The following is a 23,776-nucleotide window of genomic DNA, read 5'->3' on the forward strand; positions in this document are numbered from 1 at the left end:
AGTAATAATTGATCTGACAGAGAATTTTGATATTGTTTATATGTTCATGAAAATAGGTGCCTATTCATATATAATGCCTATTTTATATATTGTTTCTATAAAACATACTTGTAATTATATAAATTGTAATTATATAAGTTATATAAAAGTTTTTACATATGGGTATATAATTTGAATATATAATTACATAATTCAGAATTATGTAGTATGCATATGATATAAATGTAAATATATCAACATTAAGTATAATTCAATTCTAAAATAGAAATATGTTTATATATAACTTAGGTACTATTGATTATGGTGGCATCTTGACTTTCAAAATGTTGTCAGAGTCTTTGTTCCTATATTGTCTCTCTTGTCCCTCTAGCCACAGTGAGAGAAAAATTTACTTACTCTCTCGAAAAGGCTCATCCTCCATTATGTCCTATTTCTTAACAGCCTTGGAGAGACTTGTCAGTGGCTTTTGAACACGTATAGGGCTTCTTCCAGCATAAGAAAAGGTTTACCTGATTCTGCTGCCCTTCCACACTATTTGATTTTTCCTAGTTCAATGATCTCAGATTTTTTGAAGACATATCCCGCTTCTACATTTTTCTTAACTTCTTACTTCTGTGCTACCTGAACTATATGCTTGAAGATCACCTGTAATTTTCTTACTAAACACAGGTGGCCTTGGCTCATCCTTCTTCTATCTTGGTCTCTGCAAGTACCTCCAAATGCTGCCTTCATTGACCTTTAAGACATTTTTTTTACCTCTCTGACTTTCCTGATGCCTTGAGCAATATCCTAAATTCCACACCCCCCCTTTTTTGTCTTCTTTGGCTTTTGTGATAATCAGGGTTTTCTGTCTCTTAATGCATAGAGAGAACTTTTGGTGTGTGCGTGTCCCCTCTCCCCTCCCGCCCTGCAATGCAACGTGTACAGATTTACCTCCAACCCAAAATGCATGGAGCCTTATTTCCTGTGCCTTACTGAAACTGCCTGATGACCTGATTCAGGTGCTAACCATTCCACTTAACGTTCATTCCCGACTGATTTTCAGTGAATTTCCTTAAGACTTCAGTAACCTGTTGCCTCTTTTGAGAAACTGTCTTCTCAAATAAAGTACATACCTCTATGCAATAGTTACTTTGTCCCGTACTACTGTGACACATCTTTTAATACACAGGCATTGTGTGTAGTTAAGGACTTTACAAATACTCCTTATAAATAATAATTGAATAGTCTTTCCTTTTAGATTCTTCTTTGGAACTCTTCCTTCTCATCCACAATTTGGATAGCCAAATGTTGAGAGGAGACAAAAGCCAGCAAATTATTGGACAGTTGTCCTCCTTACGTAACATATACCTTATAGCATCTATCGATCACCTCAATGCCCCTCTCAGTAAGTATTACCATTTTTCTTTCTCAGGATATCAGTCTTAAGAAATTTCTTAATGTTGTAAATCATAACATTTTTATTGTTTTTCAGTACACTTTTTCTTTTGTTGCATACATAAGGTCACAGATTGCTAAAAGTAAAAGTGTTCTCAGTCTGATTCAGAACATAATTCTTGGGGAAAAAATTCAGATTCTAAAGGGGGTGTTTTACACCTGAAGTTTCACGAAGAGAAGCAGCCCAACTATTATTTTGGTCTCTTTCTACTCTTTGTGGTATTGCAACATTTATTTTATGCATTTAATTCTGAGACTTTGTGAAAATCCCTGTGCCCTGGTAACACTAATATATTTTAAATTGTAGTTAATAGACAAATAAAAATCCACATGTTGGTTGACAATGAAATTAAGTTGTGAGGTACTGATACGGATGGGGAAATGGCAAAAATGAAAAATTTTCGGGATTTTTTTTTTTAAGATTTTATTTTTTAAAGATTTTGTTTGACAGAGATCACAAGTAGGCAAAGAGGCAGGCAGAGAGAGAGAGAGGAGGAAGCAGGCTCTCTGCTTGGCAGGGGACTCAATGTAGGACTCGATCGAGGGACCACGAGATCCTGACCCGAGCCAAAGGCAGAGGCTTAACCCACTGAGCCGCGCCCGCGCCCCCAGGGTTCATTTTTTATTTAATACTTTCTTTCCTAGAGTGGACTCTAGTAACATGATAACACTAATTCGTAACTTCTGTTTCCTTTAATCACATGCTGTAGTGTGGGATCATGCAAAGCAGAGTCTTTATAACTGGCTCTGGTATGAAACTACTACATATAGTCCTTATACTGAAGAAACCTCCTATGAGAATTCGCTTCTGGTTAAACAATCTGGATCATTACCACTTAGTTCCCTAATTCATGTCTTACGAAGCCTTACCCCTAATGCAAGGTAAGAATGAAAACTCTAATGTCTTTTTCTAAAAAAATGTACATTATATGATATTCATGAGTAGGTTTTAATGGCAATTCTAAAATTCTAAAGTCTCTACTTAGTTTGCAGGATTAAGAGAGTAAAAAATAGAGTTGCCAGTACTGGGTTATGCAATAGGCAGACTCCTTAACGGTAATGTCAACATTTTTTTTTCTTAATTTTTATATTTCTAAATAAGAGCATCTCAAGATAATGGTCATTGTGGAGGAAAAAGAATTTTGATGGGTTTTACTTCAATCTGATGGTTATTTTTAATTATATATTGAACACTGTGATACAGACATAGGGCCACTGACATAAAATAACTCCTTTGATCCTCACCACCACTGTACGGTAGATAGCAAAGGGCACAGAGATTTTGATCCGAATCTACCTGACTTGCAGACTCTTGGTTTTAAACATCTCTGTAATGTCTCCAGTGAAGCCCTTTCAGCAGCCTCGCCTAGAGGAGTATCTGAATTAATAAAAGCTAAGAAAAGCTGGATATAGCATAAACTGGCAAAACATAAAGGGCATGATAATTAACCTGTTGAAAAAGGCTTTGAGGGTAGATTCTCCCCCCCCAGCACAGAATTCTAGAACAGTTAACAAGATGAATTGTTTAAAAACAAACCTTGTTGAGAATTACTAAAATTTGAAAAGATGAAGAAAAATACTGTGTTCTTGGATGAGTGGACTGAATATTATAAAGGTAGTATAACTAACTCCTCCCAAATTAGAATGTATTAGACCTATAAATTAATCCAAACAGCGATGATTTTTATTGTTTTAAGTTTCTTAAAGAAGCAGGTGAGACTAGCGAAATCTTTTTTCCCAAGAGCAATGGCACTTCTAGTCAAATGGTATAATACTTTTCACATTTTTAAAACAATTTTTATTTATTTATTTGACAGACAGAGATCACAAGTAGGCAGAGAGGCAGGCAGAGAGAAAGGGGGAAGCAGGTTCCCCGCTGAGCAGAGAGCCCGATGCGGGGCTCAATCCCAGGACCCCGGAATCATGACCTGGGCCGAAGGCAGAGGCTTTCACCCACTGAGCCACCCAGGCGCCCCCTTTTCACACTTTAATGATCAGTTTTTTTACTCTATAAAGCTGCTTTGTATACCTGAAGATTAGCATTGCATTAATGTTGAAATGTGCATTAAATGAGTAATCAAAATTTCTATGGAATTGCAACAGAAAAAGTCTCATTCAGTCTTAACTGTGCTTACTGTTAACGGACTATGCAAGCTGCTATTTGGGAAGTTGGGAATCCGTGCAGCGTGAGTACTCGACATTAGAGATGACTCGGACTGCTCTAATGCGAGTAGTTTGTAGTTTGGCGTACCCTAAATGTCTGCGTACTAGACTCCACTGCTTGTTTTTTTTTTAACCTATGAAATTTTGTTTCATTATGCAAACTCCAATATCATGTAGTCTTTCCTTGGTATGAATGTGATCAAAAACTTTAACCAATGTTTAGCTGTGGAGTCACTGGCAGTATCTAGTTATGATGTGGCCATTCATATGATCCAAATATGCTGATAGTAATTATTGTCTAGATTATCTTAAAAATGTAAATATAAAGGTTTAAAGTTTCTGCCACACCAAAGGACTCCTGGAAATCTTAGTGTAGCATGCTTTCAGCCCTGTAATTCCGCTTTGTACACTTCCGTAGAAATTGATATGAAAAATTTAGGAAGACTTTTTAATGATGGAAAAATGAGTAAGTAGAAGGGTGAGATATAAAATGGTGTATACTATACATAAATGCATGAATTAATGTGTTTCCACCCTACTTCATTCCATGAAGATTTGAAAAGACAGCACACAAATATGATTTCTACATCAAATGTTAGTGGCTGTTATTTTAGGGTTATGGCATTAGTATTTTTCTCTGTACATTTTATTATATATTCCACATTTTCTAACTTGAACAACCTGTAGCCTTAAAAAAATTCTGAGATTTTCCTTAAAAGGAAATTTTTAAAAGATTCTCCTTTTTAAGTAGGCCAGGAAAGGATGTTCCCTGGAGAAGGGAACAGAAGAAAATACAAAAAGTAAACCAAGTAGTTCACATTATCTTTGTCTGTTTTACTGTTCTCTTTTGATGTTAACATTCTGGATTTGAATTGTTTTTTGTTTTTTGCTTTTTTTTCCCTTAGGGGGATTTTCAGGCTACTGATAAAGTATCAGCTGGATAACCAGGATAACCCTTCTTACATTGGTATCTAATATTTATGATATTAAATTGTGTGTGACTTTTGTTTCACCCCATAAATTCCTTTTTCTGGAATCTAATAATAGCACTGCAGTGTTTCACAGGAGCCAATTAATGGTTTGCTCTGGGATCAGTTTGTCTGCCACGTGGCACACTTTCAAGAACCCCACAGAGACACTGCTGAGTAGGCTGCTGGCCAGGGCACTTTGAAAGACCTGCCTGGCCCATTTTTACTGTTCCTGTGTAAAATTTCCCAAGTTCCTATGGTAACTGTGGACATGTGTCTACCAATTATTTATATTTCATATGCTGGGCATCTTAGCAGATTTTCTTCCCCTTAGATGAAAATTATGTGTTCATTTAGACAAATATTTTAATAATCGTACAGCTCTCTTGACTTACTAGTAGTTCCGTCTTTCAAAGTCCACTTTATTCATGCTGTTTAAAGCTCCCACAAGATTTATGTTTTACTTGGTCACAGATGAGTATTTTCAGCCAATCAGTTCTCTTTAAAATGTAAGCCACAATGTTTAATACTTAAGTGTTCTCTAGTTTTGCTTCTTCCAGAAGTTTGTTTTTTTATTATTGTTTTGTTTTTAAAGCAATGCTTAACAGACCGCTTTGACATATTATGGCAACAGCACTTTTTTTGTGTTCCTTGATATGTGGGGTCATGTCTTCAGTGCTGACTTATGTTCACATCTCCTTTTGAACTCTCTAGGATTTTCTTTTCAAGATTTTTACCAACAGTGTCGGGAGGCATTCTTGGTCAATAGTGATCTGACACTTCGGGCCCAGTTAACTGAATTTAGGGACCACAAGCTTTTAAGGACAAAGAAGGTGAGAGTTTTCTATGACAGCATTATATATGTTAGGAACACCTTAAGGACAAGTATGCCTTTGACTCAGCTTTGATAATAAAATGCAGCTTCCGTGATGGGTCACAAGGATCCATTTAGGCAGTGTGCCATTTGAGTTCTGCAGAAAGAGATAAAGTTGAAAGTACTCAGCCTTTTAAAAGGTTCTAGTCCAGAGTAATAGGCCCTTAGAAATTATTCCCTTTTCCCTCTCTTCCTTCTACCACATTCATTAACTGGGTCTTTATGGAGCACTAAGTATTAACATACAGTAGTAAGCAAAAACCTGACTCCTTTCTGATAGAGCTTAGAGTCTAATGGAGGAGACAGATATTTGTCAAATAGTCACACACATCTAAAGCTTTAACTGTGGTGTCCTATGATCAGAAAAGTAACCTGGTTCTGAAAGAAGTCGGGTTCACATGTTATGTTAATTCTGGTTATCAGACCCCTGATCTGAGATCTAGAAAGACACTAGGAGATAACTGGTCAGAGAAAACCATAAAGGCCAGTGTCCCCCAGACAAGGCTGAAAAGACAAGAGATGTAAGGGCTAGCCCATGCACTACTTTTAGGCCAAGGAAAGGATTTTAATCTTCATTTGAAAATTAAGGGAAGTCCTTAAAAAAATTGTTCTGGCTCTGGTATGGAGAATGGAATGGGGCAGAGTGGGGTAGGGATTGCTAAATGTCAGTGCACAGAGACCGGCTAGGAAGGTGTGTTAGTAGGTAGAGCTGATGATGAAGAGTAAAAGTGGTTGGGTTCAGATACACCTGGGAGGCAGAACTGACAAGAACTGATGGATGGATATGAGCACGAAGGAAAAGTGTCAAGAATGATTTCTGCTGTCTGGCTTGAAGAACTAGAGAGTTGGTGAGATTAGGTGAGACACATTTTGGGGGAGACAGATCATGAGTTCCTAACTGTAGTATATTTGGACTTAACTCTTTGAGACTTCCAAATGGAGACGTCAGCTAGGCAATTGGGTTTTCCTAGGACAAGAAACCAGGGGAAAGATCTGGGCTAGAGATAGATCAGTCCCTGTGTATTTAGGTTATAATGAAAAGCAGGCATTGGTGGCAGTGAGATTTGAAGGCAGGAACTAAGCCTAGAAGTGTGACATGTAATGGCCAAGTAGAAGATAAACGTGTAGAGGCAGGAGAAATAGCCAGACAGCCAGGAAGAAAACCAGAATATGAGGTCATAGAAGCTAAGAGAAGCATGTTTTAAGAAAGAACAGTCAGCAGTACAGGTTCTGCTAAGAGGCCAAAAAGATGAAAATATGTATTGGATTTAGGAGTAAGGAATTTCTGGCGGTCCAAACAGAAGCTCTTCTAATGACATGATAATGGTGGTAGTAGCTAGGTTGGACTGGGTTGGGTGAAAGGTGAAGAAATGGAGACCAGCAATTACTGACAATTCTTCTGGAAAGGTACAGAGGTTGGGTGATAGAAATGAGAGTCTAGCGAGGGTTATTTAAGAAGGGCAGGACCTGGCTGACTCAGTCCGTACAGCATTTGACTCTTGAGCTCAGGGTCATGAGTTCCAGCCCACATTCAGTGTGGAGATTACTTTAGTTGAGAGAGAGTATGAGCAGGGTAAGGACAGAGGCAGAGGGAAGCAGACTTCCCAGAGTGGGGCGTCCAGGACCCTGGGATTATAACCCGAGCAGAAGGCAGATGCTTAGCTGACTAAGCCACCCACGTGCCCCTGGGATTTTTTAAAAGGGGGGGGGGGTGTGGAGATACCTGAATAAAACGACAGAGAAATCAAGAGCAGAGCAGGAGTGTAAAGAGATCTACTGACCCTCTAATCTTTTCCACTGGGAAGTGGTTTAACTATAAACTCAGTGTATTTAGATAGATAAGTCTATATACCCTTTTGCCTTAATCTTTACATTTCTGTATTTATATAAGATATTAAATCCATCTTTTTTGTTTAACTTACAACAGGGTTCACCTTCTATCTCTTTACAAATGACTAACATCCAGGGTCTTCTCACTTTCAGGGAACCGACGGGGTAGAGTACCTACTAATTCCTGTGGACAGTGGAACGCTGAGTGAGTTCCTGGAAAAGGAAGAAGAGGAGTCTTGAAGTTGTCCTTTACTCTTGAATCTTCTGTGGAAGGAAGGGTTGTACCCCAGCTGCCACTCCTCTGGTCTGAAGTATTGTGTTTACATCTAACATTAGATCCTTCCAGTGTACAAGACTTCAAGTTGGGAGGGGAGGAATGTCGTCACTGAGAACCTTGATTTAGCCTGGCTGGTACACCACCTCGTACTATGCAGCGGTCCTCAAGTCGGAGAAAACGTGCCTTTCATTCATTACCTCTCTGGAGACTTCGTGCTGGAATGAACTGTGTGCTCAGGGACTATTTGGAGCTGGATGTTTTCGGATTCTTTTATACTAGAGATGATATTATTCCCAATTTTTTGAGGGCCTTTTAAACGCTCCCAGAGCGGACTGTTTGCAGATGAGTTTGTTCCAGAGCATGGAGGTACAAAAACACTGACATCACATAAATCTACTTGCTCCTCTGTCAGAGCTGATGAGTGTAAAGAAGGCAGATCAGCTTACTCTTCTCGAAAGGCCTAACGAAAGGTGTGTAACACTGGGGAAGAGTGGGTGATCTAGCTTTCTCTTTTGGATTTAGACTCCATGCTGGTGGGGTGGAGCAGGAGGACATGACCCTCTTCAGCTGGGTTAGTGGGAAAAGCATAATGAGCCTACAGGGCGTATACCCACCTTAGAAAGCACATGAACAACAATCATGATCCTTGGAATGGCCAACATCTGTGTCATCACCCTGACACAAGAAGGAAGCCAGGCTAGAGAAGAAACACAGTCCTGAACTACAGTTTAGTCATTGTTTTTAAGACAACAGAAAATAAAAATTCAATTATTCTTGTATTGACATTTTTCTTCAATAACTTACAAGTGAGTAGCATATTAATGGCAGATTTTAATCTTGATTTCTCTATCAAGTAGACCCAGAACTCACTGTAAGACATTTCTGTTTTTTTCTTTAACAATTTCAAGCCCTCTAAATATTTACACAAGCCTTTTTCATTAGGAAAGAGAAAAAGGCTAACTTTGGCCACTGGTCAGCTTATAGTCTTCACATACTGTCTAAAAACATTTCATACTTGGAAGTGAAATCCTTCCATTAAAATACCACTGTCATGAACAAGTGAGAACTGCTGAGGCAGTAGCTACTTTGTCTTGTAAACCCCTTTCATGAAACTTTCCAAAATGCTCAGAATTTAAGTCCTTTCTCTTTGTGGCATATGATTTAAATCCATGTGTGAGGGTTCAGTCACATATAATCAAAATATTTAAACTAGTACATGAATTTGATTCTAAAAATTGTTACCAAAGGATATTCACTAAAAAGTGAGTTTCCTTCCCCTTCACCGATCCAGTCCCTTATGCAACCGGCGATAGGAGTTCCCTCCTGCAGAGGTATTCTATGCACACGGAAGGTATGTGTATCTCCTTTTAAAAACACAAATGGTAGCATATGATATGTGCTTGTTTGCACCTTGCTTTTTTTGCTTAATATATCTAGTTTATAACTTATAGTATAAAAAAGTATATAAAATCTTTACCTAATATGCAAATTTTGCATTTGCCCTTAAATATCTACTGGTTTATTTTTATAATTTTTGTGTCCATACTATCTGCAAACAGTATGTATCAACAATCTATCAATAAATAAAAAGCCAATTTGGATAGAATCATTTTTTCATAGTACTGGTTTTTTACTACAAATATATATTTTTAAAGATTTTATTTATTTGACAGATCACAAGTAGGCAGAGAGGCAGAAAGAGAGAGAGGAGGAAGCAGGCTCCCGGCTGAGCAGAGAGCCTGATGTGGGGCTCAATCCCAGGACCCTGGGACCATGACCTGAGCCGAAGGCAGAGGCTTTAACCCACTGAGGCACCCAGGCACCTCGTACTAAAAGTATTTTTAAGTCCTTCAAAAATTTTATAAGTGCATCTTACAGATCTGAAGATCTGAGCAGAATTATTCTACACTCTCCATTTGTTTCAGTATCCGTGCTCCTCGTACTCTTACCAGTTAAAGCCTGACTACTAAGACTCCCAACTTCTATTCCTTGCTTCTGACAAGAGTGAACAAACCTGAAAATCCTGAAGGATTTTTCTGGCTGCTCTTAATAAAATGGCCAAATAAACAGGCCCAAAAAAAGGCACAGGAGAGGCAGAATAAGCATCCTTACACTCTACCGAAGTTGACATAACATTGTATTCCTGATGCAGAGAGTTCTAAATCAGCTCTTGTGGTACTCTAAGAAATGGATTTTCCTAGCATGTTCGTCAGTTTAATACATGAACATTTCATTCATATAAAAGATCGGTGAGTTTAGGGGATGGTTAATAGAGAATGCTTATCTAAAAAAAAAAAAACCACTTTAGAAGATTTTTCCCCTTTAATTCATTGTGGAGCCAGTAGTATTGTTCAAAATGTTTTTTTTTCCTACATTCTGGATGGTGAGAAGACTTCCAGCTTAGTACCGAGTAATCATCAGAGATGACAAATCGGGAGGGTCTGTCTTACCACAGACTGTGTGGCTCCTAAAACTGAGGAATAAAAAGAAGTATTATGCAAATGACTTTGTTCTTGGGCTTTCTGTAATTACCTGACTACCCCCTTAGGAGAGTCCTACCTTTTGAGATTTCAAATTGCTGTTAAAACATTCTCATTCATGTTTGTTGAACCCTTCCTATGTAGAAGGCTCTGTGCCAGATAGAGGAGTTGTAAGGAATGTGAAGGAAGAAATATGGGCTGTTAATAGCATTAAAAAGTTACAGTAGTCTTAATACGCTGGAAATAAGTTTGAAATAACCGATGCTAAGGAAAATGTGACTTTAAATATGAGTTTAAATAGAAAGCTAATTATCACACTCCTAACAATCTTGGTAGAGAGCAGCACTCTCTGGCCTTGAGCCTGCCCACGTGTTTAGGTCACGATCTTTACTTCTGCTACCTAACGTGTGGTCCTTGATGGCAGCAGCATTCTCTTGGGAACACAGAAGTGCTTGGGCCCCACTCAAGCTTCTGAATCAGTCTGCATTTTGTAAACCACGTCTCTGGGCGCCTGGGTGGCTCAGTCGGTTAAGCATCTGCCTTCAGCTCAGGTCATGATCTCAGTAGTCCTGGGATTGAGTCCTGCGTCCACCTCCTTGCTCAATGGGGAGCCTGCTTCTCCCTCTCCTTCTCCTGCTCTCTCCCTGTCAAATCTCCCTCTCCTTCTCCTGCTCTCTCCCTGTCAAATAAATAAGTAAAATTTTAAAAAAAAAAAAATCTCCATACATTCTTCTGCACATTAAAGTTTGAAAAGCAATGAGATATATAACTAAACCATCAACACCTTAAAGTTAACAGTTCAGAAAATTTGACAAGTGAAAATAATTCATCTTTGGTGATACTTTAATTTTAAAAAACTCCAAAGGACATATTTGGGGGTATTTTTAGTTATTCGGAAATGTTAGCAAGCCAGTAAATAAACTTTAACAATTGCGGTAACAATGGCATTCTTTAAGAAAAAAAAAAAATTTGGCAATAAGCATGTCCAATCATAAATTTTTAATCCACAACCTTCAGGACTAATAATTTTAGTTAAAGGTGAAATCATGCCTTACCTTCAGTGTGCCATAAAGGAAAAAAAAGGTTTAAGAATCACTGCCCCGAAGCTATTAAGCAGCATCTCTGACCACATCATTTCTGCCTCTGCTCTCTGTCCTAACAATGGATGACTTACTTGGGCTCTTTCAATGCATTGTGCTGTTTCTCTACACTAGTGTTTGTATAAGCTCTATCTCTTGACTGAATTCTACCCTCCCCACATCCCCAGGAAACCTTCCCTATAAGCCCTCTGCGTATCTTTAGCATAGGTAATTACAATAAACTCTTCCGTATCATCCAAACTTTTGTCCTACTCCTGCCTCTTCATTGGCCCAGCACAAAGAACACAAGCAATGACTGAGGAAAATGCTGTCAAGAGTCTCGAAGCTGTCTGCTCTCCAATGGCTCGTCTTTTGAGGTCGGCCATCCCTCATCAAAGCTTTCTACTTGGCTTCTGATGCTTTGCTGATTCTCCTCCCACCTCCTCTCCTGGCTCCTCCTCCGACCCTTGAATTGGGGGGCGTTTCTAAAGGCTCAGTCCTATTTTCTAAAGACTCAGTCCTATTGGTTTTTTCTGTGGTGAATCAATGTTACAGGTGAACCACCACGAATAATTTGTAAGTTTGGATCCCAAATCCTCCAGGAGATGACTGGTAGGAAAAGGGTCCTACAGAATAAATGTAAAATTCTTTCCTTTCTCATCTTAGACAGTATTTTATTTTATTTTTTAAATTTATTTATTTGACAGATCACAAGTAGTCTGAGAGGCAGGCAGAGAAAGAGAGGAGGAAGCAGGCTCCCCGCTGAGCAGAGAGCCCGATGCAGGACTCGATCCCAGGACCCTGGGATCATGACCTGAGCCAAAGGCAGAGGCTTTAATCCCCTGAGCCACCCAGGCGCCCCTTATAAAGTATTTTAAAAGACTAGCTTTTGTCATTACCAAAGGAAAAAACTCCCCAGAGCAACTGGAAATCTGAAAGAATTCAAAAGAAAAACCTCCCATACCTCCTGGAGAAAATCCCAGTTAAAATGGATTTCTCCTGGATTGCCTAAATATCTCCTCTATCAGGTTTATCATCACTGTTCATTAAGAAGCAGTTAAGAACACAGACTCTGGAGCCACACTACCTGAGTCTATGTTCAAACTCCCATCATTTCCTAGCCACGTGGTCTCAGGCAAACTCCATAACCTGTTTCAGTTTAATCATCTGTAAAATGGAAATCATAATACCCACATTCTTGTTTCTACAGATTGAAAGTGTTTATAACATACCCGAGAATGCCTAGCATGAAATTAATATTGCATGATAACTGGGATTATTTTAAAAGCTATCTTTCTGTATTACTAGTAAAATTTCAGGTAAGTTACCTAAAAAGCAATAAAATCATCATGAATAATGATCATGTATATTAAAGAACAAAAAAACAAAACCTCATCCTGATTCTGGAATCAGAAAGTCAAAGACTAGTGATCTACAAATGGGAACATAGAGACAAGACCTTATCACCCCCTAGAGGCCACTATCTAGAAATAAGTGTTCCAATCTCAAGTTTCTTAAAGTATATTTCTAAACTAACCAAGGGCAGAAATATCTAGAAGAACACAAGCTAAGGAGAAGACTGCTTGAGCAACTTCCCCAGAATGTTAAGTAAACAGATTTCAGTGGATCTTTCCAGGAGTTTATAATGAAATACGATTTACATTGTATCATCATCTTATTTCCTCTTATAATGAATGGTCATTGTTATGATTTTTACCATATGAGCTACAGAACATTTGAGGAAGCAGATTTACAAACCAGAAATAAATGTACATTCTAAGACGTTCTTCCAGGACGATTCGAGGTGCACTGATTCACGTTATGCATTCAGGCTCGGGCTGTCCAACCGCTACTCCAGTATGCTCTATACCACACAAAGAGGGTCTCTGTCTGCCTCTGACAGGATAATATTAATCTTGTTTTCCAAGTGAGCACGCAGCGTATCTCGAAGATCAGAAAGAAAGCCTCGTTCGGTGTTGCTGTGTTCACAGAGGATGACAGTTATCCCCTGGGACGCGGCATCCAGAACATCATGGTGGGACATCTCACCTGCCACCAGAGGAAAGGGCAAATACGTAAATACCAGACGAGCAGTCTGCCGGGTGCCGAACCACCACTGCAGAAACACCAAGTTCGCGCTGTGTAAAAAGCAGAACTTTACACACAAATCTAGAAAGTTAGGTACAGGTTTTCTTTCATGTCCTCTAATTTAGAGAGAGACAGGCCATCCCACAGAGAATTCCAAATTCTTTCTCTGTGGCCCGTTGAAAACAAGAATCTAAAAGCCGCATATGCAACAGTATCTCCTACTGCCAGACCCATAAGAACGTCCATTCAAAATGCTTCCATTTGGGGCCCCTGGGCGGGGGGGGGGGGGGGGGGGGGCGCTCACTGGTTAAGCTTCTCTGACTCTCCATCTCTGCTCAGCTCAGGGTTATGAATTTGAGCCCCACATTGGGCTCTGAAGATGAAGATGCTGGGACTGAAGCCTACTTCAAAAAAAAAAAAAAAAATACAAACATTTCCATTATAAAATAAATGACCACTGTTAAGTGAAATGGGGCTTTCAGAAAACTCTCTCATATAAATATTAAATAACAAATACCTCCAGAAAATCCTAGGTATACTTCCCAAAGACTCCTTTATGCTTTGTGAACACCAAATTTTTCAATATCAACTCCAGTCTAATTCATAAAGATGAAATGAGTTTTAAGGCTATTTCTAAATTAAAGACAAGGTAAAAATAAATAAATAAATAAAAACAGGGCATTTATTTTCCTTTGACCTAGGCAAAATTTCTAGAAATTCTGAAGTTACCGGTAGAAGAGGATCTCATCTTTTGTAAACAGATTTTGGGAAAACTCAAGTGTTCTGAATTTTTAAAAAACCCATTTGTGAATCTGATGACTTCAAAAAAAATTTTTTTAAAGATTTTATTTATTTAAATGAGAGGCAGAGAGACAGAAATAGTGACAGAGACCATGAGTGGGGAAGAGAGGGAGAAGCAGACTCTCCACTGAGCAGGGAGCCCAATGTGGGGCTCAATTCCAGAACCCTATGATCATGACCTGAGCCAAAGGCAGACATCTGACCCACTGAGCCACCCAGGCGCCCTGATGACTTCAAATTTAACAGCAAAAAGACACTGCACAATTTGGCTTATTCATAATAAGCATAATTCTGAAATATGTTTAGAACCCTAAAAGCATAAAAAAATTGAGAGAAGGTTCTTAAGGGGAAAAATAACATTTTTTTTCCCCTGAGAAATTTCCAACCCCCCACACTTCACCCTGCTCCTCAATACATTTGAAACTTCATATATAGAATAATTTTTATTCTTTTTTTTAAGATTTTACTATTTATTTTAGAGAGAGGATGCAAGAGCAGAGGGGCAGAGGGAAAGAGAAAATCTCAAGCAGACTGCCAGCTGAGTGCGGTGCCTGCCACGCGACGCTGAGATCACCACCTGAGCTGAAACCAAGTGTCAGACGCTTAACCTACTGAGCCACCCAGGGGCGCCTAAAACATCTTCATCTGTAATAGTAAAGTATTTAAATCTGTAATAGAAAGAAGACCCTAATGGGCCCACCTAGAAGCTGTGCTTCAGGAGAGACAAGTCTGGTGGCCTGGACTATTTTACAAAGGCTCTAAGAAGGCATGAAAGCGGAGACTCTGCGAAGACTCCACAGTAACAGCTGAAGGCAAGGTGGTGAGAAGCCTAGCTCGGAGGGTCACTGGGGAAAGAAAGAGCAAATGAGAGGATTTATACCTGCAAGGAGCAAGTTCCCAATCTGCTGGTCTTCCCACAATATCACCCTAACGACCTGATACTACCATGCTCTGCTCAAAGGCGGAGTGACGAACATCAGCGGAGGCCTGTGTGTGTGGTCTCTGAGCTGGTACTTTTTATCCCTAAAGTTATACTCAAAGTGGTACCTCACAGATCACAGACGTCCAAGGTCAGCCAGATAAGAAGACACTTTCTATTTCCCCAAATAACCAGATAGGAAGACTATTTTAACAAATTTGAATTGCATTAATTTACCTTATGCACATACTGCTTAATAATTTAAAAAAAAAAAAAAAGAAAACACCTAGTTTTAAGAAGGTCATTATTTGGGCACCTGGGTGGCTCAGTTGGTAAAGCAACTGCCTTTGGCTCAGGTCATGATCCTAGAGTCCTGGGATCGAGTCCAATGACAGGCTTCTGCTTGGCAGGGAGTCTGCTCCTCCTGACCCTCCCTCCTTTCATACTCTCAAATAAATAAAATCTTAAAAAAAAAAAAAAGTCATTATTTATAAGAAAACAACCACAGGTGCCAAATTGAGATATGCCACAACAAATGGTCTGTACCCTTAAAAATGCCAGTGCTCTGGACAAAGAAGCATTCCAGATAGATGACATATTAAATAAATGTTTTAACAATATTAAATTCCTATATTTGATCACTGTCCATGGTCATATCTTCATTCTTAGGACACATATGATGAGGTATTTAGGGAGAAGACAAAAGGTCATTATACAATTTATTTTAAAATGGTTTTGGGGGAAACATGTAAGTAGAAATATATTTGTACACACACCCACAGATATTTATACACACACATATACATACATGCAGACATATATAACATGTATATGACACAGAATATGCAGATGTGGCAAAATATAACCATTACTGATCTTTATTATTCATTTAAGTAGCTCCTTGCCCAGTGTGGAGCCCAGCATGGGGCTTGAACGACTGTGAAATCAAGACCTGAGCTGAGATCAAGAATCAGATGTTTAACTGACTAAGCCACCCAGATGCCCCTATAACAATTAGTAATCTTAAGTGAAGGGCATACGAAAGTTTATTGTACTATCCTTGCAACTTTCTACAGGTCTGAAATTCTTTCAAAGTAAAATGTTATAATTAACATCATTTTTTAAAGATTTACTTATTTATTTAACAGAGAGAGAGAAAGAGAGAGTAAGGGGAAGAGCAGAGGGTGAGGGAGACACGCAGACTCCCTGCAGAGCAGGGAGCCTGATGCAGGGTCCAATCCCATGACCCCGAGATTATGACCTAAGCCAAAACCAAGAGTCAAACACTTAACCAAATGAGCCACCCAGGTGCCCCCATGACTGTTTTAAAGTCAGTTAAATGCTCAGTTAGTTAAGCGTCCAACTCTTGGTTTCAGCTCAGGTCATGATCTCAGGGCTGTGGGATGGGGCCCCAGGTTGTCTCTATGCTCAGCAGACTGTCTGCTTGAAGATTCTCTCCTCTACCCGTGCCCCGCTTGCTTTCATGCTAATAAATATTTAAAAAATTAAAATAAATATTAAAATTAAATAGTCATATAATGCTAGAAGCTATTTTGTCAAATTGTTTATACACTGGAAGTTTATTTCAATCTGGTACAAGTTGGAGGACTTATAAAAATTTTATGTCTTTAGAAGAATAGAAAACGGGTAATGGTTGTGTACGTTTTTAATAAGCTCAGATACTGCTCCGTGATACTTCCAGATGTGACAGTATTAAGTCCAGCAGCCTCTGAAGGAGAGTGTGCTAGACAGATAATAAGGGGCATGGACATGGTGGGCAGGAAAGGAGTAATAATGCAAAGGCCTAGGAAGTAGCCACAGGGGTTAAGACCCTCGATTCCAGTCCTAGAAGTCAAAAAAGTAATTTTTTAAAAAGATTTTAAGTAATCTCTATACCCAACGTGGGTCTTGAACTTACAACCCTGAGACCAAACGTTACGTACTCTTACTGACTGAGCCAGCCAGGTGCCCCGGAAAAAGTTAATTCTTAACCCTAAGGAGGAACAGAGGTGGAAATGCAGCCGGTATCAGGAAGTGTACAAGGTGCCTCCAAATCCTCTGAATGAGAGGCCAGGTCACCTGTCAGATGCTTTCCCCTATGACAGAGAGTAACGCCTGGGTGCCAAACAATGACTGTCTGACAGAAATGCATCCTGGAGCTGAAGGACAAAGCGACAGGGACAGGAGAGGAAGGCGTGACCATCAGGGCAGGAGTCAGTGACAGGAAACGTTTCTCTGAGGAAGTATCTGAGCTTATCACTGGACGTGTAAAGGAAGGGGCAGAAAGACATTCTAGCCAGAGAAAACCGCATAAGCAGAGGCCGTATGGAAGAGAACGAACGTTTAGGCTCGCCCGAGACACATAAAGGAAATCGCCAAAGGCTTTGTAGCTAGGATAGTATCATACCCAATAAATTTATACTTGTGAAGAACAGTTCGTTTGGGGGGCATATGTGGAAGACTAAGATTAGGGACTTGATGAAGTATTTCAAGTAGGTGATGATGCCTGAGTAGAGAGAAAAGGAAAGGCTCTATGAAGATTCTGGAGCTAGAGCTGATAGGAGCTAATGACTGGCTATAGGGCTGAGTAAGAACCATTTTCTGCCTAAGGTGGGAGGGTAGAAAGTGTCCTATTAACTGACATGAATCACGTGTAGGAAAGAAGACAGGTTAAATAAATGCTCAACATCAATCGGTCTTTTATATAATCTAATAATAAATTGCTAAATGATTTTTTCCCCTCTACAAAAAATATGGCCTGTCTCCAATTTCAGTGTAGTTCCTGTTTAGTTCAGGTTCAAACAATAGTTATTAGATCCATTTATCTACCAAGTGCTGTTCTAAAATCTATGTTTTATCTCATAAAACATAAACCAAGGTTGGGGAAGGATACACACATGAAAAGAAAAGGCGACCCAAAGGCTGTCCTACCTGCGAGGTAAAGGTCGGCCTCCGTCCCCTGCAGCACCTTGCTCCCAGAACCAGCGCACAGGGCCACGACTTTGACTGGAGACTCTTCAAAATAAAAGAAACAAGAAGACCAATACTTTACAATTCCCCTTCATTTTAACATTGTAATTTGTACCAAGAATCCTTCACATAATGCAGACTTCAGCCCTGGTCTCATCACCAGTACAAGAACTTTGCTTACTGAGTTTTAAAAAGTAACAAAACATGTCTTCACAGAAAGCAGCAGATTATTTTTGGATATTGCATAAATAACCCAACACAGGGCTATTATTTCTTCAGACGTATGCGGCTGCACAAGCCCACGTCAGGCACCACTGAACAGTGCTAACTGCGCGGCTCTAGGCTTTGTCCCTGCTGCAAGGTAAAGTGACCTCTCCTGGGTTTCCGGCCAACGGTGAGAGGTAGGCAGGTACTGTCACTGTTCTCAAGTGAGGAACCAAAACAGCTACTTAAAGGAATGCTACCAAATTGATTTGACATATATTTTTAAATAGATTTACTCTAAAAGAACAACCTTTGAAGAGTTGAAGAGTAAAACGACAGAAGCTTTGAAGCCCAAATCCACAAGTATTTCACCCTAGAAATAGGGTTGTAGAATGGATACTTCATTAGTGATCACTCCATTAGAGGTATTTTAGATTTACTGATTTGAAAGCGAGAGTGCATGCACGTGTGCACAGGGTTGGGGCGAAGGACAGAGAATCCTCAAGCACACCCCCCACTGAACGGGGAGCCTGACACAGGACTCCATCCCAGGACCCTGAGATCATGACCTGAGCCGAAATCTAGAGTCAGATGCTTAACTGACTGAGCCACACAGGCACTCCTAGGGGTGCTTTAAAAGAGTGGCTGAGGGCACCCTCTGCATGGAGAGTCCCAGGATCCCCAGGCCTGTACCCACTTCAGCTACAGCTGTCCTGCCAGGGTGCCCCCTGCATAAAGCCCCTTGGGACCTCCCCAGCCCATGCACCACCGCCGTTCCAGCTGCCCCTCTGAGGTACCCCCTGCACAGAGCACCCTGGGACACTAGCTTTACACCCACTTCAGCTTCAGTTACCATGTTGGGATATCCTCTACACCAAGAGCCGAGGGACACCCCAGTGTGCACCCACTTCCCCTACAGCTGTCCTGTCAGGGCATTCTCTGAGAGCCTCAGGACCGTCCCAGTCCATGCCCACTTTAGCTCCTGCCATCCCACTAGGACAGCCCCAATAGAGAGTGCCCTGGGACTCCAAGCCCATGCCCAACACCGCTCCACCCAGCCAAAGCCACTGGGCACACACAGCCTACACAGGGATGGTCATACACAAGACCATCCCTTCAAGGTTAGAAGCAGCTGTTCCACCTAATTCATAGAAATGAACACAGAAAGTCAAGCAAAACGAGAAGATTGAGGAATAAATTCCCAATGAAAGAACAAGATGAAACCTCAGAAAAAGAACTAGACGAGACACAGTTAAGTAAAATGCCAAGCAAAGTTTAAATGGTCCTAACGAGAGGAAAGTGGAAGAACTCAGTGAAAACTTCAATATAGAGCCAGAAAACAAAAACCTACCAAGTTTGAAAAATAGAACTGAAATGAAAAATACACTCGAGGGAATCAACAGATTAGTGGGTGCGGAAGCATTGATCAGCAATCTGGAGCACAGCCAACTGGAACGGCAAGAAGAAAACCATTTTTTAAAATGAGGATATGGTAATGGATCTTTTCAACAACATCAAGCTAACAAACATTAGCATTATGTGTGTCCCAGAAGGAGAAGAGAGAAAGAAAGAGTCAGAAAACTTATTTGAAGAAAAATTAGCTGAAAACTTCCCTGACCAGAAGGAAACAGACATCCAAGTTCAGGAAGCACAGAGAGTTCCAAACAAGATGAAGCCAAGGAGGCCCATACCATGACACATAATAATTGAAATGTCAGACTAAAAGAGAATTTTATCAGCTCATTTCTAGGAGAACTTTTGCAGGCCAAAAGGGAATGTTGATGACATAAAGTGCTAAATGGAAAAAATCTTACCATCAAGAATAATCTACCCAGCAAGATTATCATTCAGATTTGAAGGAGATAAAATGAGCTTCCCAAAGGAGCTCATCACCACTAAACCAGACTTACAAAAAATGTCAAAGAACTTCTTGAGGCAGATAAGAAAAAGACACAATTAGAAGAAAGTTATGAAGAAAAATATGTAAAATAAGATAATGTATACAAAAAACATGGAGGAGGGAGTAAAGAAGAAGTCCTTTTAAAATGAGTTCCAAGTGGGGCACCTGGGTGTCTCAGTCAATTGGGCAGCCAATTCTTGATTTCAGCATGACATACATCAAGAGAACACAAGCAGTGGGAGCAGTCGAAGGAGAGGGAGAAGCAGGCTCCCCTCTGAGCAGGGAGCCTGATGTGGGGCTTGATCCCAGGACCCTGGGGTCATGACCTGAGCTTAAGGCAGATGCTTAACCATCTGAGCCACCCAGGCACCCCAAAGTCTCAATATATTTGAGAAGGATGAAGTTGTATCATCCATCTTTTCCGACCACAAGGCAAGAAACTAGAAATCAACCACAAGAAAAAAACTGGAAGAAAACACAAACAACTTAAAAAAACTTAAACAACCAATGGGTCAACAAAGAAATCCAAGAAGAAAATAAAAAAATACAGAGAGACAAACAGAAATGAAAGCACAATGGTCCAAAATCTGAGACACAGTAAAAGCAATTCTAAAGGAAAATTTACAGTGATACAGGCCTACCTCAAGAAACAAGAAATATCTGAAGTAAACAATCTAACCTTATACTTAAAGGAACTAAAAAAAGAACAAAACCCAAGGTCAGTAGAGGAATGAAACAAAAGATCAGAGCAGAAATAAATGCAAAAGACTGAAAAAAAAAAAAAAGGCTCAAACAATAGGAAAGATCAATGAAACCAAGAGGCATCTCTTTGAAAAGGTAAACAAAATTAATAAAACTTTGGCCAGACTCAAGAAAAACAGAAAGGACCCAAATTTTAAAAATCACAAATGAAAGAGAAGTAAAAACTGACACAACAGAAACACAAAAGATGAGACACTACTTTGAAAAACTACATGCCAACAAACTGAACAACCCAGAAGAAATGGATGAACTCCTGGAAATACACAATCTTCCAATATTGAATCAGGAATAAATAGAAAATCTGAACAGACTGATTTCCTAGTAATGGAACTGAATTGGTAATCAAAAAACTCCCAACAAATACAAGTCTAGATGAATTTACAGGTGAATTCTACCAAACACTTAAAGAAGAGTTAATACTTATTCTCCCCCAAACTATTCAAAAAAATAGAAGAGGAAGGAAGTCTTCCAAATACATTCTACAAGGCCAGCATTACTTCGATTCCAAAACCAAAGACACTCCCAAACTAGAGGCCAAGATCCTCACTGAACATAGATGCAAAAATCCTCAATAAAACATTAGCCAACCACAGTCAAAAATGCATTCACCACAATCAAGCAGCATTTATTCCAAGGACGCAAGGATGCTTGAACAGTCATAAAACCAATGTAATACACCACGTGAACAAGGCGAAGGATAAAAATCGGATGATCATTCAAGAGGTGCGGGAAAGTCAACCGACAAAATTCAACATCTGCTCGATAAAGTGGGTTTAGAGGAAACATTCCTCAACATAATAAAGGCCATATATGAAAAACCCACAGCTAACATCATACTCAATGGTGAAAAACTAAAAACTTTTCCTCTAAGATCAGGAATAAGACATGAATGCCCACTCTAGCCACCATAAGCTGTAGTCATACAATCAAACAAGAAATAAAAGGTATCCAAATTGATAAGGAAGAAATAAAACTCTATCTGTCAGTGATGTAATAGTATACATAAAAAAAACCCCAAGGGGCACCTGTGTGACTTAGTGGGTTGAGCCTCTGCCTTCGGCTCGGGTCATGATCTCGGGGTCCTGGGATCGAGACCCACATAGGGCTCTCTGCTCAGTGGGGAGCCTGCTTTCCCCTCTCTCTCTGCCTGCCTCTCTGCCTACTTCTGATCTCTCTCTCTGTAAAATAAATAAATCTTTAAAAACAACAACAACAACAACAACAAAACGCCCAAGACTCCACAAAAAACCATTAAAATAATAAATGAATTCAATAATGTTGTAAAATAAAAAATTAATATGCAGTTATCTGTTACATTTCTATACACTAATAATGAAGTAGCAGAAAGAGAAATTAAGGAAACAATTCCATTTACAATTGCACCAAAAATAAAATAGGAATAAACTTAACCAATGAGGTCAAAGTCCTATACTCTGAAAACTATAAAACACTGATTTAAGATACTGAAGATGACACAAATGGGAAGATATTCCATTATCATGGATTTGAAGAATACTGCTAAAATGTCCATACTGCCAAAAACAATCTACAGATTCAATGCAATCCCTATCAAGATACCAACAGGATTGATCATGAAACTAGAACAAATAATACTCAAATTTGTATGGAATCATCAAAGTCTCGAATAGCCAAAGCACTCTTGAGAAAGAACAAAGCTGGAGGCATCACACTTCCTAATTTCAAGACATACCACAAAGGCTTAATAATCAAAACAGTATGGTACCGGCACAAAAACAGACACCTAGATCAATGGAATTGAATAGAGCCCAGAAATAAACCTACATTTATATATGCTCAATTAATCTTCAACAAAGGAGGCAAGAATATGCAATGGGAAGAAGTCTGTTCAACAAATGATGCTGGGAAAACTGGACAGTTACCTGCAAAAGAATGAAACTGGACCTGTGTCTTACACCAACACAAAAATAAACTCAAGATGGATTAAAAACATAAATGTAAGACCTGAAACCATAAAACTCCTAAAAGAAAACATAGGCAGTAATTTCTCTTACATTGGCCTTAAGAATACTTTTCTAGATAGATCTCCTGAAGCAAGGTAAACAAAAGCAAAAATTAACTATTGGGACTACACCAAAATAAAAAGTTTTTGCACAGGCATGCCTGAGTGGCTCAGTTGGTTAAGCATCTGCTTTCGGCTCAGGTCAAGATCCTGGAGTCCAGGATCGAGCCCCACATGGGGAAATCCCTGCTCAGCAGGGAGTCTGCCTTTCCTGCCCCTCACCCTGCTTGTGCTCACTCTCCTGCTCATTGTCTGTCTCAAAAAAACAAAATCTTAATTAAAAAACAAACTAACTTTTGCACAGCAAAGGAAACCATAAACAAAATGAAGAGGCAATTTACTAAAAGGGAATAGATATTTGCAATGATAAATCCAATAACAAATTAACATCCAAAATACATAAAGAACTTATACAACTAAAAGAAAAAAAAAATCCACATAGTCCAATTTAAATGGCCAGAAAACCTGAACATTTTTTTCAAAGACATACAGATGGCCAATAAACACATGATGAGGTAGTAAACATAACTCATCAGAGAAATGCACATTGAAACCACAAGGAGGTATCATTCACATCTGTCAGAAAGGATGAACTCAAGAAGACAAGAAATAACAAGTGTTGGTGAGGATGGGAGAAAAAGGAACCTTCACATACTATTGGTGGGAATGCAAACTGGTGCAGCCACTGTGGAAAACAGTATGGAGGTTCCTCAAAAAAAAATAAAAATAGGAATACCATACGACCCAGTAATTCCACTATTTATGCAAAGAAAATAAAAACACTAACTTGAAAAGACATATGCACCCCTATGTTTACTGCAGCATTATTTACCACAGCCAAGCTAAGGAAGCAACCCAAATGCTCATTAATAGATAAATGGACCAAGGTGATGTGGTAAGTATACATAATGAAACATTACTCTGCCACAAAAAAGGAGATCCTGCCACTTGCAATGATACAGATGGACCTAGAAGGTATGACA

At 39.4% G+C, this 23,776-nt stretch overlaps 2 protein-coding genes across 10 annotated transcripts in view; one reads left to right on the top strand and one right to left on the bottom strand.

Annotated features, from left to right (window-relative positions):
- ORC2 (origin recognition complex subunit 2) overlaps nt 1-8,332 on the top strand; it is a 43,258-nt gene extending 34,926 nt beyond the window's left edge. For all 4 annotated transcript variants that reach the window (XM_032860103.1, XM_032860102.1, XM_032860105.1 and 1 more), the window contains exons 14-18: nt 1,241-1,387; nt 2,148-2,319; nt 4,506-4,567; nt 5,283-5,401; nt 7,426-8,332. In XM_032860103.1, the coding sequence (XP_032715994.1) occupies nt 1,241-1,387; nt 2,148-2,319; nt 4,506-4,567; nt 5,283-5,401; nt 7,426-7,512 (587 nt within the window). In that variant the 3' untranslated portion in view covers nt 7,513-8,332. The remainder of the gene's footprint in view (nt 1-1,240; nt 1,388-2,147; nt 2,320-4,505; nt 4,568-5,282; nt 5,402-7,425) is intronic.
- A 4,473-nt stretch (nt 8,333-12,805) lies between these two features.
- NIF3L1 (NGG1 interacting factor 3 like 1) overlaps nt 12,806-23,776 on the bottom strand; it is a 37,487-nt gene continuing 26,516 nt past the window's right edge. For 5 of the 6 annotated variants that reach the window (XM_032860112.1, XM_032860111.1, XM_032860110.1 and 2 more), the window contains 2 exons: nt 17,848-17,931; nt 12,806-13,157 (listed from right to left, as the gene is read on the bottom strand). In XM_032860112.1, coding sequence (XP_032716003.1) covers nt 12,973-13,157; nt 17,848-17,931 — 269 coding nt within the window. In that variant the 3' untranslated portion in view covers nt 12,806-12,972. The remainder of the gene's footprint in view (nt 13,158-17,847; nt 17,932-23,776) is intronic. The other variant, XM_032860113.1, reaches the window with a different exon arrangement.

The sequence above is a fragment of the Lontra canadensis genome, unplaced genomic scaffold (genome assembly GCF_010015895.1).
Source record: "Lontra canadensis isolate GAN:19392208 unplaced genomic scaffold, GSC_riverotter_1.0 scaffold18, whole genome shotgun sequence".
Classification (NCBI taxonomy): Eukaryota; Metazoa; Chordata; class Mammalia; order Carnivora; family Mustelidae; genus Lontra; species Lontra canadensis.